Here is an 18,579-nt window from a genome sequence, read left to right as displayed (position 1 = left end):
GATTCGTTAGGCCTCTTGCCTGAGATCATATTTACAAGTAAAGTAAATGAGACATGTATTTACAACAATCTTACAAATGTTGTTGAAAAAGGTAAAAATCACATACGTTAAGCTAGCACGATCAAACTTGGAGATCATTGAGTCATACAACAAAAGCTTACATTTGATGAGGAGAGGTTAAAAAATTGTTCCCGAAAAAAAAATTGCACAGTTGTTCCCCCTGATTGGGACGAAATTGTATTCTGAAAAATGGAGGCTTTGGTTGTCTTACTTAAACACAGGTTTTAGTTTAAAACTAAAAAATCAATGGCCAAGCGAAATTTGATTTATGTATAACCAAAGATCAACGGTGGATCCAATGAGGGGATGTACAAATTAAATAACCTTTGAGATTCCGATTTAATCTTATTTATTTTTTTCCTTTTATTATTATTTTTTCAGACCTTAACTTGATGAAATGTTTTAGTAACTGGTAAATGACAATGAAAAGGATTAACTGGACGGCCTCACCTAGAATCAGCCTCACTGTATTTCCTCCCGGTTGCCTAGTTTAATCTCATGTTTCATTATTTTGACAAAATAACTAAACAAAATACACGTCATGAAATCTCCTGTGAATTTATCCCTCGTTATTAAGAATGTACCCACCTTTCAAGTTACGAGTTGTTTAGTTTTGTGATTTTTAAAATAGGCTAAAACATAAAAAAAAATTGGGTCTGATTCCTATTGAATTCGTCCAGTGGATTTATCAGAGGTTATAAATGGCACGTACTTCCTTAAAATTATAGATCCATTTCTTTTAACCTGCGAATGCACCTGCTTATGCAGAGAAAATTTGATTAAAATAACATAAAAGTAATGAATATCGTATATTTCATGTTACCAACATTATGTTGTCATTTAAATGAAAATTGATTTTTTTTTTCAAATGCGAGTCATTTAGCAGACTGCGCAGTTCTTTTAAAGTTATAAAAAAGATACTTTTTTCCTGGGTCTGAAATCGTTTTTATGATAAGCTTATGGACACAGTTATATTCTGTGGTATCTGTAATCTTTTATTCACCCGTAATCGACACAAATTAAGGCCACGGGCATGGAAATTCTTCCAATTTTACGAAAGCCCCCCCTCCCCCCCCCCCCCAAAACAAATGTTCGTATTCCTTTTATGTGCAAGTTTTAATTTTATCTACCCCTCTCCAGACTTTACAAACGATGTGAGCGCCTTCTACGTCCCGGTAATAATTTTATTCATACAGCCAAAAGTTTTCGGCACCTCGTCCTGTGCGTTACTTGATTGTTTGAAATGGCAACAATATTCAAAAATATATAGTGAAAATCATTATCAAAATACATACAGTGAAAAAAGTAAAAAAACTAATTCGATGACAAAACTAAGCGTTCAAATATTTTTCAAGCAAAGTTGACGTGTTGTCCACATTAAAATTGGCGCAATAGTCAACGGTGAGACATCAAAAAAATAATGAAAATAACTAAATGCGAAAAAAAATTGATCTCTTACATTTAAAGGACTTCATACTACACGCCCAACGTAATGTGATGATATTTGAGTTAATGAGTGTTGTAAAGTCACTTAATAATCACTTAAATTATGCGTCTTGAGGTGACGTAACAATTCTTTAAAATATAATTAATTTTCTTAGCGCTCAAAGATAAGTTTGATATTTATGTCTAGAAGGACTGTCAAAATATTTCCTAAAATTCACATCGAATTCTTTTGGCATTATAGTTTTTAGATTTAAAAAGAAAGTTAAGTGTGTGCGCATGAATTAAGTAAGAAATAATGTGCAAATTTGTATAACATGATCCAGTGTATAAGAGATTAAGAAAATATATAAGGATCGGATATTTTTTTGGTATGAAGTTTGCATCCTTCATCTTCAGGGAGGAGGAAGTTAACGGTGACTGAGAAACGTGCTTGTAAATAAGGAGGTTTTAGCTGTACAAACATGTTAATGTTGGCGCAGGGATACAACTATTAGTACTTCAATTTCACAAAATCAACCTGGAAAATTCAGGACCGAGATTGAATTTTTGGATTTGCTTTGTGAAAATAAACATCATCTTCACAAGCCTCCATTGCTCGTATTATCATTTAAGAGCCGTAAATGCACATTTATCAGCTACTTTCAAAAATTTAAAACACTTTGAACTTTTTCTTTTGATTAATTTCACATTACAGAGGCACTAATAAAGTCTGCTTTGAGTCTTTCTCAAGTATGCTCGCACTAATGGAGAATATAGCAGCTCAACTGTAGCATAATAGAATGATAACTTTATCTAATTTTTTTGGTTTTCCAGAAATTTTTCAACGATTTTGAGCCAATCTGACTTCATGAATCCAGGCCTAACCTTGAAGCATATCCTGAAGTGAAATTAATTCATACCTAAGCACTTGTAATCACAAGACGAAATTATAGATCACACCCAAAGGTAGATTGTTATACATTTCAAACACTGCTGAGATCAATTGTCAGAGTATGCTTTACATAACTGTTCCCATAATTAGAAATCAGAGGCATTTAAAAATCTGAATTTACATTTGAGTGGTATCTTGACATTATGTTATGTTCAAAAACAGATAAGAAAAAGAATGTCTTTCATTTCATCACATAGTGCAAACGATGTTTCGTTTGATATAAAGGACTAGAGAACAAACAAGACTGTGAATAAAATTTAATTAAGGAGTATACACAATAGCAGTACTCGACAGCAATGTTGAAATGAATTTATTTCCTCCTTTGCACCTGGAGTATCTTAATGGTCTTAATGGTATCTTACTCTGTGTTTGCGCAACCTTTTAATTAAACGCCGTATTTTTATACGGGATATTAGCCACGCAGGTTAATTCTAAGGGGAAAAGGAGAGGGCAAAATACATCATAACCTCTGATCGTGGATGGATGGTAAGGACCTGCTCCACATCAAATTTTTACGTCGCTCCCACCCAAAAATGTAATTAATTCTTCCTCATATAATGTATTTTTTAAATTCAAGGCCAAAAACACCGCGAACGAGATACGAGGTTTTGGCGTTTCACCGTCGACATGTCACAATGGAAGTAGTTCCCTTTGATTATTATAATAAGCTCAAATATGCGAGATCCTTTCTATATTTTAATCGAGTGAATTTAGTGGAAAGAATAGCTTTACTTTTTTTTAGGAAGGAACGGAGTTAAACTTAATCCACTCGCACCAAAAAAGTTTATATAAAATATGACCATGATGGATATAAGATGACTCTATGATATTATACATCCTTTGCGTGGTATACTTCCAATCCAACCATGTGACATTTCTCTTAGGCATTTTGGAATTGGATATCAATCACCTTAAACTTACCCCGAGACCCTCACGTAAGTCCATCATTTTCTCCCTTCATCTACAAGAACCACCTGTTTCAACCAATAGGTCCATTTCCCATTTGTTTTCTTTGGCTATCACTTTTTCTTTCAATTTCAAAAATGACCTCGAGACCCTACAGTAAGTCCATTGTTTTCTCTCTTAGTCTATTAGAACCACCTGTTTCAACCAATAGGATCGCTACGTTTACCTTTTGTCTTCATTGTCCATCACGTTATTTTCAATTTCAATAATGAGCTCACCGACCGGCTCTGTTGATTGTAGAAACAGAGCTTCAAGTTACACTGAAAAAAAACTCCGACCGTGAAAGCCGCATACTTTACCGCATATTATACTACGGCTCAGTTTTACCCCGTACCCGAGACTAATACGGAACTTTCGGCCTCTCAGCCCGGAACGAACAGTAATATAGCCCATTTTTTTTTTTTTTTTCAGTGTATTTGTGGAGGGTCCGTACCTCCATACCATCGTCTCAACCTCAACGGGGCTTTGGTTTTGTATGAAGACCTGCGAAAAATAAAAACGACGTAAAAATCGGCAAGAGTGCGTCTATGTACAGTCGACCCATCCGTCGCCTCAGTTTCGAGTGCAGACGAACCGGGTGGTCAGGAGCTCCTGGGTCTCGCTCCAGCAGCCGTCGTTGTTGGAGGACATGGTCTCGCGGTTGAACTGGTTGAGGCAGCCGCCGGGGGCCATGGCGACCCCCGACCCGGGGCCACCCCCCGCGAGGCGAGCCACCCGTCCTTCCTCCTCCTCGTAGGACGACTCTTCTTCGAGGATCCGCTCCAGGTCGAGGCGGGGCGGAGGCGAGTGTGGCGACTCCGGCGCCGATCTCGAGGTCGGGCTCAGCGGTGCCCCGTGGTGGGGGTGGCTCCCGTGATGGGGATGCGGGTGTGGGTGGCCCCCGTGGGGGTGGTGCACCCCGGGCAGGCTCCCGTCTGATTCTTCTCGGACCATGTTCAGGCATGGCGCTGCTTCGAAGGCGTCGTCGTCACCTGGAACATGAATCGTGGGATTAGGATACGGGATGTCTAACACAATGGAGATGTTGCATGTGTGAGGAATTTGCGATTTGACAATTGATTCTTTTGTAAAAGTTCGCGAGAAACACGATGGTGCCACTGGTTTTCCTGAAATCAACTCCCAAGCTCCGAAAAAGCTCTCAAGTTGAGGCCAAAATGGAGGGGATATCCCACGCTATCCTGAGAGTCCACCTCTACATCAAAACAAACTCTCCATGCAAAGATAGGGAGCAAATACATGGACAGGGCTGCCACTTCATTTGGGAACTCTAATACTGAATGGAAAGTTTGTTTTGATGTAAAGGTGGACTCTCAGGATAGCGTGGGATATCCCCTCCATTTTGGCCTCAAGTTGTGAGTTTTTTTTGAGCTTTGGAGATGATTTCAGAGAAAACCAGTGGCACCAACGTGTTTCTCGCGAACTTTTACGTAAGAATCAACAGTCAAACCGCAAATTCCTCACACATGCAACATCTCCATTGGACGTATTTCTACCAAACGGAACCAGAAACAGGTGGGAAAGAAGGGGTGTGCTTGTTAGTCGAATGAATGAGAATCATAAAGCGCCAGTGACGTCAGCGGCAACGAGGCCGGCATCGCGGTTGCCGGGTGAATGACTAACGCATGAGCACTGTGTTCAAAACGCTCTTGTCCCATGCCTATGGCTCATGAGTGCCGCATTCAGTTGGAACATAGTTCCGTTTGTCAGAATGTGAAATCTTACTTCTCCAAACAGAACCAAGCCCACTTTTAAATTGGACTTCATTTTGCAATTTGGAGCTATAAATTCTAGCCCAGTTTAAAATAACGTATGTGCCATTAGTTTCCCTATGCACATAAGTGTTTTTCCAGAAGAGCCAGAATTTATAGTTCCAAAGTGCAAAATGCAGTCCAATTGTTTCTTTTGCAGCTTCAACGAGCATACCCCATCTTCTCCACTCGTCTATTGTTCTGTTTGGTAGAAATACGTCTAAATGGATCACTAAATATGGTGAGAATGGAGAGCTCGAACGCAAATTTTTGATTGATTCATCTGAGAGTGCTTAAAGAACTGATTTCGCAGTATTTTTCATAATTTTTTCTAATATGGGATATAGTATAAAAATAGATGTGTGAGTCAGAAAATGATCCGCCGAATGATGTCATCTGGCAGAATTTCACATTTAAACACATGCTTTTCAGCATATTAGATCATTGTCTCATATCTCCTCTAATAACCGTTCAATTCATGAACAAAGGGCATCCTCGTGTTCAGTTCACTCAGTACTTTCCACTTGAACACGAAATCCATCAATTTCAGACATATCGACGGTGCAAGTCGGCAATCACATAACTCGTTTGCGGTGTCTGAAAATCTCCGCAACTATGTTATTTTTTTAAAGGAGAACAAATGGACATGATTCCTTGAAGTTTTTGCAGAATTTTCCTCGCACATAGAAGAAAAATCACGGCAGTTTTAAAGAATTACCGTTGAGTGGTTTTCCGTTTAAAAAATAAAGTATGACAGGAAGTCTGCGACGTCGCAAACCGAGTTATGTGATTGCCGACTTTCACCGTCGATATGCAAATTCCCCATTCAAGCATTATCATATCGATGGTCAAAGTGCGAAATCACGTACCTCCATTTCCGGCATTGCACACTTGCTGTGATAGCTTATTTTTCTCTGGAAAACCAGTCAGCGTTATTTCTTCAACTTCCCTTTGATTTTTTTCCCTCGTTAGCAGAGCATTCTTTATACAGATACAAGCTATAAAGTTGCCTTATTCTCCTTCGAAAAAATGAAATAGAAACGAAAATTTTGAAACACCGCAATGGAAATACTTGGTTTCGCAATTTAGTCATGAATAAAGCGTTACTCATCACAATTTCATGTGAAACACGACTGCACAACGATTACTGACAGGAACTCTTAACGAAGATATTAACGTTATCCGCCTGCTCATTTAAAATAAAAATAAAAAGAAAGAAAGAAAAAACATAATGTACTAGAGTGAAATCAAACACTAAATGTTACCGTGACGGTCTTTTTCCTCATAAAAATATGACAACTTCAAAACTGGTAATCCGGCTCGGCTATTAGAAATTGTTTGCACTTTGAACTTCCACCTATTTAGAATTGGATAGCGTGGAGGCAAGGACCAGCGCAGCGTGCTTGGAAGCAATAATGATGATGATTTGAAGGGATATTAAATCGGCATAACCATAACGCGGGATAATTTTCGCTTAGACGACGAATGAAGTCAGAACAACGCATGAAGTTCGAAAGTTTTAACGGCCCACGCTGTGGTTAGAAAGGCGCCACAAAATCGTTTCGGACGGTTTTCCTCGGATACGAAAAAACATATTATAAAATTGAAGAAAACGTATAACCTCTAGATCCAGAATCGTCTCTTCCATTTTATCTTCCTTTTCAGAGACAAAATTTGCCCGCCTTTTTAGATTATTTAAATTGGCGGCGGAACTGAGAATTCACGATGAGGACTATGCAAATTGTGGGATAAAAAGAGAATTTCAGACTCTTTTGACTTGCCCATTGTAATTCTCATGCGATCTTATCCTCTGAAATCCAATTACTTGTTATACAAATGATCGTTCAACTATCGAATCTTTCTGCGAAGTGCTGAAGTAGCCCCTTAATAATTTCGAGTCTGGCTCCATAATGCAAACGATTTGGAACGCGATTCCTCAATTAGTAGAAATTGCTTCCTGCGCTCTAAAAAGTGCTGTCGAAGTAAGTAGTAGTAAGTAAAAAGTCGAATATCCTACAGTGCTGTTTACGCTTATATACGTTTCACGCCAACTAACCGACAGCACTGCGTTTGGCGCAATGCGAGAAGTATTCATGCAGTCTTGTAAGCGCTAATATGGGCTTTGCGCCGCGCCGTCCGCACTGTTTGGCGCAATGCTTGAAGTATTCTTGAGTCTCGCAGGCGCTAATATACGTTTAACGTCGGACGCACTGTGTTTGGCGCGATAATTCGAACTTGCGTCAGGATAATCGCGGCATCGAATAACAGAGCTTAAAAGGCCCTTGTGGTGTTTCGACGCCGCATAAGCATTCCAACGTTGCCTCGCTTCTCCCGATTAAAATTTGTTTCCGAGAAACGTTGGGAAAGTTTTTTTTCTACCCACAATCATTATTCGATTTTTTCACTTCATTTATCATCAGAGGGTAAAATATCGATAACTTGTTAACAAACTAACCTAAACTAGCGTTAACACACAAATGCATTTCTTTTCCGACTGTTTCTCGTTTTACCAGACTTCTACCTAAAATTTACTTCATTTTAAATTCGCGCGCATTCTTGTAGCAGATGTTTAGGTTTCTATTCGCGCAATCCTCATATATTTTCTTAGACCTTTCGCGCAATCCTGGATTACCGCTTCTAGGACCCTAAAAGGCAGACAACCTATGAATTAAAATTATCCAGAACGGTTCATTGTTACAATTGTTACGACCCTTCGTTTGTAGAGCACGTACTTGACTTAGTTTTTGCATAATTTACCTCATTTTTCTGAGGATCACTCATTCATGAACATTCTTGACAATTTTGGTCAGAATTGGAATCCGAAGATTGGCAGTGAAATTTTGTGTGTTAGAGTACATAGGGTCGTAATGTAAATGAAAGAGCTGGCGCCACTTGTCAGCAATTTCCTGGTCCCGAATTCCTAGACTCCTGTGTCACGCTGGGTCAATTTTTCGATACATAATCGATTGTTTTCCGATACACGGGGGCCCAGCCATCCGATGTAAACAAAGAGGATAGGAATTATCACGTATTCTACATCGCCATTTTGGATCGAAAATATATCAAAAAAGTAACCGAAGCTCGGCGCACACCGGGCTCGGAACTCGTCAACCAGAATGGCGCCAGCTCTCCCATTTATGTTGCGACTCTATGTACTCTATGCTTTGGGGCCCTACGGCCTACGCTCTCTATGAAGCGAGCTGTCCATACTCTCTCTATACAGGTACTCTGCCGTGCTACGGAAGAACCCAGAATGAGCCTTCAAACGGTACCAGGTCTCCTTCGATAATAACCGAATTTACTGGGAAAATTGTAAATATTTTTTTCCAAAATTTCCAGGTAATTTTTATGCAACGTAATCTAATTTATTTGAAAATTTCAAGGAGAGATATGCCCGAATGTCGTCAAAAATACATGTTTTATCAAGGGAAATTTGGCAACTCTCAAATGTTCAAACGACGTTCTTCCTGAGCACTGCAGAACTCAAGGTATGTCAACAGTTGAATGCGTTGGAACCCCGAAAGTACAAGCTTGCATCATTGCCAAGGTATAGTAGAGAGTCTCTTGTATCTGGCCCTGTTCTCCGTTTTACTCTATACTTTCCGGGGTTCATAGGCCACCCTTTCGTTATAGGGACGACGATTTGGACCGCGTTAAACAGAAAGGAACCAAGCCATATCAGCTATTGCCAAATTGAATTGGGCAATTTAGTTTTTTACCTGAAAACGGTTGTGCGGATTTTTCTGCAAATTTTAGTGAATTTTCTGAGTAGTACGAAGCAAATTCCTCAAAAATATCAAAAGAATCCGCAAAATCGTTCTCTTGTAAAAAATTAAATTGCTCTATTAAATTTGGCAACAGCTGATGTGGCTTGATTCCTTTCTGTTTAACGCAATCCATTTGAGAGTAGGCACTCAATAAGGAGTGTCTTGACCCCGGGTCCGGGTTGTGATTATTTACCTTCGATGGAGCCGGGCTTCCAGGCCTTGCCGAGGGGCGGCTTGCCCTTGGACTTGAGAGCCCCGGTCTCGACGTCCTTGACGAGACGTCGCCCGGAGCGGGACCGCGTGAGTTGCCGCTCGACGTAGTCCTTGAGGTCGTCCTCCTCCTTCTTCGTCGTGCAGTGGTTCACCGTGATCAGGAACAGGCCGATGAGTATGCACACCCCGCCGGTCGCCATCAGCGTCCGTTTGTACGCGAACTTGGCCACCGTCGTCGATACGTCACCGTCGTCGTCAGGCACGAACGCCGCCCCCATCAGGAAGATCCCTACAACCAATCAAAAGAGAACGATTATAGGGACGGTATAATGTGCTGGTTACACGCTCAAATTTCCATCAATTTCCGATCAAATGGTGACTGGTGCGCACCATCGACCATCAAATCTCTGCGGCCTGCAAAAAATATGATGGCAGATGATGGAGCTGTGGGGCTCATCCAGAGACAAGAGACCCTCCACTGGCCTCCTAGCGACAGGTGGAAGCTTTTACTTTCGGGGTTTCAACAATTCCTTATGGACAATTATTAGGGAGCAACAGTCATCACCCTATTTTCGGCTGTTGACTTACCTACGTGGTCGATGATGAGCTTCGGGTGACGTCATGAGCCAAACAAGTTTCCTAAACTTCGGCCATTTTCGGCTTGTTTGCGAAAAGAAACTGCCAACACGTTGTTAAACATCAACCATGTAGGTAAGTCAACAGTAGAATGCTGAAGTCCCGAAAGTAAAAGCTTCCACCATGACCAAGATACTAGTGGAGGGTCTCTTGTCTCTGGGCTCATCCTTCATCTGATTTCCACACAACCGTGCTTATTTCATGCTTATTCCAATCAACACGCTGTTTTAATTAATTTTACTCATCAATCTAGATAACTCTCGACTGCCATCTTGGTCATCATTTTGATCGGAATTTGACGGAAATTTGAGCGTATAACCACGCCATAGAGTGTGTCCGATAGTTAAAATACCATACCGTGTCTTTTATTTCTTTAGCTTTAGATAAAACGATAGAAGATAGGTTTTCTCGAAAATGTAAAAATTATAATCACTTTTGATAGCTGAATTGGACTTCATTTCGCAATTCGGAACCACAATTGCTGGCTCATCCGTAAAAACACTTATGCACATAGGTAAAGTAATAATCTATACGTTGTTTCTAAACTGGACCAGAAATTGTAGTTCCGAATTGCAAAATGCAGTCCAATTGTTATAACTACATCAGAAAAGTACCGAGCCCCAAAAAATCATTTTTTAGTTCAATTCGTCGACAGTGGTGCTTTTAATACTTTGGCTGGAAGGTGTCAAAGTGTTGGTGAAAATTGGGCTCTAAAAGTTTTAAGCGTACTTTCCATAGTTGTAGATTTAAGTTACCATTAATTGGACTACATTTTGCAATTAGGAACTACATATTTTGGATCAGTTTACAAGCAAGGTATAAACCATTAGTTTACCTGTGCACAAAAGTGTTTTTTACGGATGAGCCAGAAATTCTAGTTCCTAATGAAGTTCAATTTCTCTTTTTTTCAACCTATTGGAAATGAATCAATTCTTGAAGGGACCAGGTACTCCGACAAGAATCGATTATTCAACATAGTTTTGGGTTAAAATGGAGAGCGAACAACGTTGCCAACTTGCTGAATCAGCCCATGCGCTTACAAAGAACGGCGGTATGCAAGATTTCTACATTAAAAAAGTTACACTCATGCGTATAACAACAAAATAATCTGGTTAGATACACCATGGTGCCGTGTGGTCACACGAGGCTGGTTTCAAAAGATACTCCTGGAAAAGCCTCTGCTTTATACTTTCGTTCTAAGGAAAAACGCCGTTTGAACTCTCAGATATTTCCATAATTCCATATTTCTGGGCAAATTTAGTGGGAAAATCTTGAATAATTTTCCTCTCATTCCTCAGAAAATTTTGTTCACAGTTTAATCTAAAATATTTGAAAATTGCGAGGGAAAATGCGCGTAACTTTTCCCAAAAATACAAGTTTTACCAAGGTAAATCTGGCAACTTCCGAATGCTCATACGGCGTTCTTCCTTAGAACGGCAGATACAGCGGGCCAGAATCGAAATGAGAGTGGGAAGGAAATGACCGAATACCCCTTCCCACCTTCAATGATGCAGTATCACCCGGGCGTGGTGCCATCTGGACAGTTGCCCGTCGAGGTCCAATGCAAGGCTTCGGAAGTAAAAACAGATACGTGTTTCCTCGTGGTTTCCCGAAGGATAAAATCGGCGCTCCCCTGACGTAAGAGCGTATCTTGATTTACACATGAGCCCCAGAAAGCATAAATTTACATGTAAAACAGGGATCTCCTGGAAATCGAGTTACGCCCTTACTTCAGAGGAGCGACGATGTGAGGCTATCCATGAAAAAAGGCTTTACTGTGCCGGAAAACTCTAGATTTAGAGATTAGTACCACTGTCTACTTCTAAGAGTGTTCTTCAAATTTGGCACAAAAATTTTCAAACCAAAGCGGAGTTTTAACTAGGGCATTATTCTTTCCTGTGTTTCACAGGCAAATTCTCAAACTAGACATTCCGCCAAACACCCCGGGAAATGGTCGATATTTTCCTCTTTAGGATTCGCGATGTGGAATTTTTGCTAATTCGTGACATGACATTGCTCTTAGTGAGCACGCCAATGAGGAGATAGTTTTAAATATGTATATACTATTGTTATGTGAGAATTTTTTCATAATTAATGTGTTGGAATGAACACTTTACTCAAAATACACAGGATGTTCTATAAAATACAGTGAGATCACTTTTTGCGTGCTTGCTGATTTCCCATAACTCTGTTTTTTCAAAAAAAAGAATGGGAAATCTGCAAGTATGCAAAAATTGATCTCACTGTATTTTATAAAACAGGGTTAGACAGATAAACAGGGTTATGCCCTAGTCATTTGTAGAGGAACAAAAAGAAGAAGAGCTGCATGAAGCTGAGAGATGGAGGAGCCAATCAAAAGTCGTATCCAAATGGCAACACTATCTATATCAAGTTATTATAAAGAAATCCATTGGGGCAGTGCTACTATTTCCCGGAATTAATTCTGAAATTTGGAGCTTTTCAAATGCTCGAAACTTTTCCCGGAATTTTCAGCTTTTTTCGGAATTTCCTCGAAATTTGAGGTTTTCCGCCAGTTTGACCATATATTAGATCAAATTTAGGGACTTTTTGATCAAATTTGACGATCTTCGGAACTAACTCCGGGCGTAAACCGGAATTTTTCTCGGAACTTTGGCAAATGAGAATATGTTTCCGGAAATCGGATTTTTTTTTTTTTTCACTACTTTAAAAAGCCCACAAGGGCTAATCCTTGCGCTTTGACCCGTCTCCTCTCGGTCCCTAGAACTAGTCCCAGGCAACCCTTGTTAAAGACCATCAAACTCGGATCGGGGAGGGGGGGGGGGATTATTTCGGAATCCTCTGATAAAATAAAATGGCAGCACTGCATTGGGGGCGTTCTGTTTTGGATACAGACCTATGATGAGGAACATGATTCCAAGGTGGAGCATGCCGATGTTGGATGTGGTGTGGAAGAGGAGGTGCTTCTTCATGGGTTTGACGCTGGAGTGGCGGTGACCGCGATGGTGGTGCGGGTGGTCGCCGGACTCCTCGCTGGAGTGCGGACTGGGACAGGTCGAGCGGGACTCGCCGACGCCGGACTCGGCCGAGTTGGAGGAGAAGCGCCGCTCTCGGGCCACCTTCTGCTCCTGCCGCCGCTTCCGCTGTCGCTTGATCGCCAGCGCCGAGTGCAGCCCCACCGCGTGCATCTTCGCTCTAGCAACAGAACAATACACAAGCATTAGTCAAAAATTGTACAAGGAGAAATGTAAAAACACCCAGTTTCAGCACATCAAGCTCCAGATACACCTGCTTGTTAGACGCGCATCTAGACTTGAGCACCTGTATATAGCGAGAGTACAGACAGATGTGAAACTCCGAAAATCCATCAGGCCTTCACCGATGCCTCCGCGAATAAAGTTAGGGCCCAGAAATGCAGCCAACCTATGAATTTCAATCGTCCAGGGCGATTTGCTAGTACAATTATCACGAACCATCGTTTATAAAGCACGTATTTGACTTAGTTTTTGCATAAATTTACTCATTTTTGCGGAAGAACGTTCATTTATGTACATTCTTAGCCATCTTGGCTAGAATTGGAATTTGCCGACTGGCAGTGAAGTTTTGTGCGTTAGAAGTTGGTTAGAAGGGTGGCTGCACTTTTGGGCCCTAATCCTCCATGGAGCGATCTGTCCATACTCTCGCTATATAGGTACTCTAATCTAGACAAGAAGTAGGATCCAATCCTACTTTGAGCAAGTTACGAGTGGTGAGTTGCAACCTGATTGGCTACGGAGATTGCCGAACACGGCTGAAGGCCTACTCGCTGCTCAAGACGCGCGTCTAGGTCACAGGTGTATCTGGCACTTTAATCTTGGAGAGCGCGACCAACGATCATGTCAAATTCTATAAAAATTAATTTGTGCATATCTTGATTGCAAGGATTTCTGTTGAAAAAGCAAATATTAACGGTGAACTACCAGACCATGTATCTCGTTTGTGCGATCATGTCAAAGGCTATATTTGCTGAGGGTATATTAACTTTGAAAATGAACAAAAAATAAATTTATGCATATCTTGATTGCAAGGATAGTTTCTGTTAAAAAAGCCAGTATTAGTGGTGAAACTTCCAGATACGTAGTCTGGAAGTTTCACCAAAAAAATAGTTCGCGGTGTTCAAAAATTTCCGTTCCCATTTTATTATTTCGAGAGAGAAGAAGTCGGTATCATTCCTCAAAATTTTCACAAAGATATCTTCACATAGAGAAAAAAAATCACGGATATTTTCAAAAATTGCTGTTGAGTAGATTTTCACTAAAAAAAAAAAAGTATGACGGGAAGTCTGCAACGTCGCAAACTGAGATACGTGGTCTGGTAGTTTCATCATCGATTTGGTACTTTAAGCAACGTCCACCATCTCTCATTTTGGAATTTTGAAAATTTGACTAAAACATCTAGTTTCCCGGCAAAAAATAACCCTTGGTACCAAATTTCGCAAATATCGATCGGACAGAAGCCGAGATAGCATTTTAGGCGCATATGCCATCTTCGATTTTGGAATTTTCAAAATTTTGACCGGAAATTCGAATTTCCTCTGAAGTAATACCCTCGCCTTATAACGGGCACTCTCAAAACCTACAAAAGTTTCAACAGTTTCCCTTTCGGGTGAGCCTCATTCGTTGACCACATTCATACTAATAATTATTTCTTTTTCATCAGTTGAGGCTTAAATTTTTGTTCCGAGCAATAATGGGCATCAAATATGCGAAATAACTTAAAATACAGCAGATAACAGGTTGACATGTCTTATTTTGATAGAGCAAAACACTGCAGTTAGGTTCCAACCTAAGAATACAACTATATCAACTTCGGTGTGTTGCACAGTATCACACTCATTTGAAGGCGTTTTATATTGGTCCGACCGCGACCTCCGAAGAGTAGAGAGGTGCGACGTGATGACTTTGAGCGCTGTTGTGCTACATATGTCGAATGCAAAATGATGAGTAATTTTCATACATTAAAATGATATTTCAGGTTGAAATAGGATAGAATATTTTATTTTAGCCCCAAATATATTATTATTATTAGTGAATAAAAAATATCAGACTGAATTCCATTCAGCACACAAGTGTAAGGTATCGCGTTTCATTCTAATCAATCCGAGATTACTCTTGAAGGAAAATATACCAGGAGTGCAATATCGTACGGATTGCATATTTTCAAAGTAAACCAAGGGAGTCGTATGATATCAAGATTATGTAGCTTTATTATTTGCTGTAAAATAAATACGATTGACAAAACAACAGATTTGCTGGTTCTTTGCAAAGTTCATATGGTGTATAAAGAAAATCTATTTAAGTTTCTGTTTGTGTTTTCACTTTGAATATAAAAAAGCACAAAATTAGCAGCAGTTCAGTGCTTTTGACACGACAGGACAGCTTTTGCCTATGAATAGATTTTCAACATGGCGAAAGTCTCCTCATCCGTTTTGAAATACCACTAATTTGTGATGTTGAAATTGTAAATAAAAGTGGTGAGTTCAAATTTGAAAAAAATATTCTTATTTTTTTATTAGCAAACTACAATACATTCGGTACATTTCTACAAAATGTAGTCCACGTGAATAACTAAATCAGAGCACTAATTTGACGTATGTATGTATGCTCAAACGAACTATGTACAATTGAATGAAATCAAAACGAACCCTGGAGTAAGCAAATCTTGCGTCAACAGTTCCTTTCGATTTCAGATATTTGCACATAGTTAAGCTTGCATTAAATTAAAATACGACCCAGTGAGCCCAACCTACATTTTTGTTCCTACGAGCATTAATCGTGTCAATCAGGATAAATCTGATGTAAAAAATCCAATCCTTCACGGAAAAAAATGAGCTAGGGTTGAGGACTAGTTTCTGCCCTTCAACACTACCGCGCGGTACCTGATTTCGCAGTCGTAAGCCAAGGTAGTGCTGAAGCCTACCTCGCGCTTGCGTTCCACGCTAGATGACCCGTGACGTTCAGAAACAGATCTGGCAGCGCGTAGGCACAGAAACAGAAGGCTCCAAGGATAGATCCGGCAGGGCTGAAGCCTACTTGATGCAAAGTTGCCAAAATGTGCGAAAAAAATCTGTTTACACCCAAGTTAGAGCATAATTTCATCGCGCACAATATAGTTTTTTCAATTATTTTTATTTTTTTTAATTTTTTATTTTTTTAAATTTTTCTTGCAGTTTATTTGGCTTTTCTTCCTGTTTTTTTTGTTGCTCAGGAAGCCAAAAGCTAGCTATAGACACGAGTTTTTACAAAGAAATTATTTGATTGTCAACGGGCATCAGGGGGACTTTTAGAACATTCATGCTCCATAGCTCCGGCTTTCAAATTTTCAGGGATTAAGGTCGAGTAGAATCTGTTTCTGCAGATCCACTCATCAGTTCGGTGAAAATTTGTCGCCACACCGGATTCGAACCCGGGATCTATGGGTCTAGTGTCAGACGCGCTAACCACTAGGCCAACCTGGCCAGCTTGATTATGTCAAGGAAAATCTGAGTTTTTGGGTGTTGATTCTTTCCTCATAGTATTAAACTATTACTTTAAATAAAGCGCCGGACTGGGCAACGCGACGCGGGGCAGCCATGTTTTCTTTCCTCGTCCGAGGCGAATACGATGACGTAGTCGAGCAGTCCACGGCGCATACGCATCCCGGACATTCTAGCCTTCCGCAAGAGAAATTCTACTTGTGGAAACAAGCTTGCGTGTGTGTCAGTCAAGCGGCGGGTAGGCGCTACGGACAGCGAGAGGTAGCGTTGACGAATACATGTTCTGTTCCTCAGGACTACCGACCCTAAAACTACCCATAGGTAGTGCCGAACCCTACCCTGATTTTTTCCGTCGTGTTGATATTAGCACGTGCTAACTTCGCGTTAAGCAAACGACAAGCTGCCGGAATCCGGGGGCTCACATGCGTGGTAAATATTTGCAGATCTCAGAAGTAGATAGCTGCCAATTGGACCGCGTTAAGCAGAGAGGAACCAAGCCACATCAGCGATTGCCAAATTTAACTGCGTAATTTAATTTTTACATGAAAACGGTTGTACGGCTCTTTCTGCAAATTTCGGTGAAATTTCTGCATAGTACGAAAGAAATTTCTCAAAAAATTCGAAGGAATCGGCACAAAAACTCTCTTGTAAAAAATTAAATTGCCCGATTGAATATTTAATTATTTATTGATTTATTATATTTACGTACATGAAAGCCCCATTATCGGAGCTATGGCACAAGTCAAAAAACACTAGGAATTACAATATACAATGATTAAAAATATACATTTTAATTGTAAAATGTTAAATTAAGTGGTGGTTGGTAGAATGTTATTCCACAGCTGAAGTCAGAAATTCGTTTATATCATAAAATGCATTGGTTAAGAGGAGATTTCGAAGTAAATTGAAGAATTTCTTTACTTCGCCATCGCGGAGTTGTTGTTTGATGTTCCAGGGCAGAGCATTTATAATTGGACGCATTTCTATCAAACGGACCTAAGCGCCATAGGGTGAGGAAGGTAGAGGGGGGCTTGGATTGGCGGCGAAATCGGGCGTCCGGCTTATTCCGTCCTATACTCGCAATGCTTTTCCATGGCGCTCAGGTCCGTTTGACAGAACGCGCTATTCGGCATTCTAGATTCCTCAAAAGGAACTCAAATTGGCGCTTAGTTCCCTTTGATAGAAATACGTCCAATTGACAATAATAGAAATTGACAATAGCTGGTGTGACTTGGTTCCTTTCCGCTAAACGCGGCCCAATTAGTGTTCCCGAGCATATATCGCGGCCTGAGATTGAACGCGACATGTTTGATGTCGCGACAGTCGAGTCAACGGAGCCGACAGCTCCATTGCGAAACGATCGAAGGAACTGCAATTCCCGAGCGCGGAGGGAGGGCACGGCCCGGAGAGTCGGCAATGCCGGAAACCAGGTTAATGAGATGGGCCCGCGACGCGTCGCGACGCCCCACGCGGCTCGTCACGTCCCGGTGGGATGGCGTCGGGGCGGCCGGGGATAATAAATCGATTGCCCGATGATCAATTATTGAGGCTGCGGCCCCTTTGAAGGGATCCCTCTATCGGCTCCTGTTGTACATGCGACAGCGTTAGACACCGAGAGGGCTTCAACTTGTTGCTCCCCCGAGTCCCCTGTCACACCCCTCCTCCCCCCCCAACACGCTCGGCCTCGGCCGGAAAGAATACAAATTACCTGTTCAATTAAAACTACCGTGCTAAGGAAAAATGCCGTATGAGCCTTCAAGCGTTGCCATATTTCCTTTAATAACCAACGAATTCACCGGGAAAATTCTGAATAGTTTTTTTCAAATTTTTTGGAAAATTTTGTTCCCAATTTAATCTAAAATATCGGCAAATAAGGAAAATACGCATTATTTTCTTCAAAAATACTTATTTTATTCGGGAAAGTTGGCAATTCTCGCATGTTCATACGGCGTTCTTCCTTAGCACGGCAGAAAACCTCCGTCTTTGTCACTCTTCCATTGTAATGTTGCTGGACTCATGTGAGTAATGGCCACTGGACAAAGTATGAAAAAAGACCACAATTCGTCGCCTACCTGACATGAGGGCGTAACTACACTCTGCAATGAACCCTGTCTCCAGTACAATTCAATGCTTTTTCGCTCATCTCAATGTGTAGTTACGCCCTTATGTGAGCCATGCAACGAATTCATCGACGGTAAAACTTTCAGAGCGTCTATCGATTGCGGTACTGCGGTGAAACTCTGGTCCCAGGGGCCTACAAGCAACTATTCCTACTCGATGGATGTCCGTGTTGCATCCAGAAAATTGAAGGCGTTTTTG

At 40.8% G+C, this 18,579-nt stretch overlaps 1 protein-coding gene across 2 annotated transcripts in view; it reads right to left on the bottom strand.

The window, feature by feature from the left end:
* Positions 1–3,755: 3,755 nt before the first annotated feature.
* LOC109042693 (uncharacterized) overlaps positions 3,756–18,579 on the bottom strand; it is a 75,435-nt gene continuing 60,611 nt past the window's right edge. For both annotated transcript variants that reach the window (XM_072295987.1, XM_072295988.1), the window contains 3 exons: positions 12,643–12,941; positions 9,112–9,420; positions 3,756–4,374 (listed from right to left, as the gene is read on the bottom strand). In XM_072295987.1, coding sequence (XP_072152088.1) covers positions 3,956–4,374; positions 9,112–9,420; positions 12,643–12,934 — 1,020 coding nt within the window. In that variant the 5' untranslated portion in view covers positions 12,935–12,941 and the 3' untranslated portion in view covers positions 3,756–3,955. The remainder of the gene's footprint in view (positions 4,375–9,111; positions 9,421–12,642; positions 12,942–18,579) is intronic.

This window comes from Bemisia tabaci, chromosome 2 (genome assembly GCF_918797505.1).
Source record: "Bemisia tabaci chromosome 2, PGI_BMITA_v3".
Taxonomy (NCBI): Eukaryota; Metazoa; Arthropoda; class Insecta; order Hemiptera; family Aleyrodidae; genus Bemisia; species Bemisia tabaci.
The sequence above is the reverse complement of the archived record's forward strand: the minus strand, read 5'-3'. Positions and strand labels throughout refer to the sequence as shown.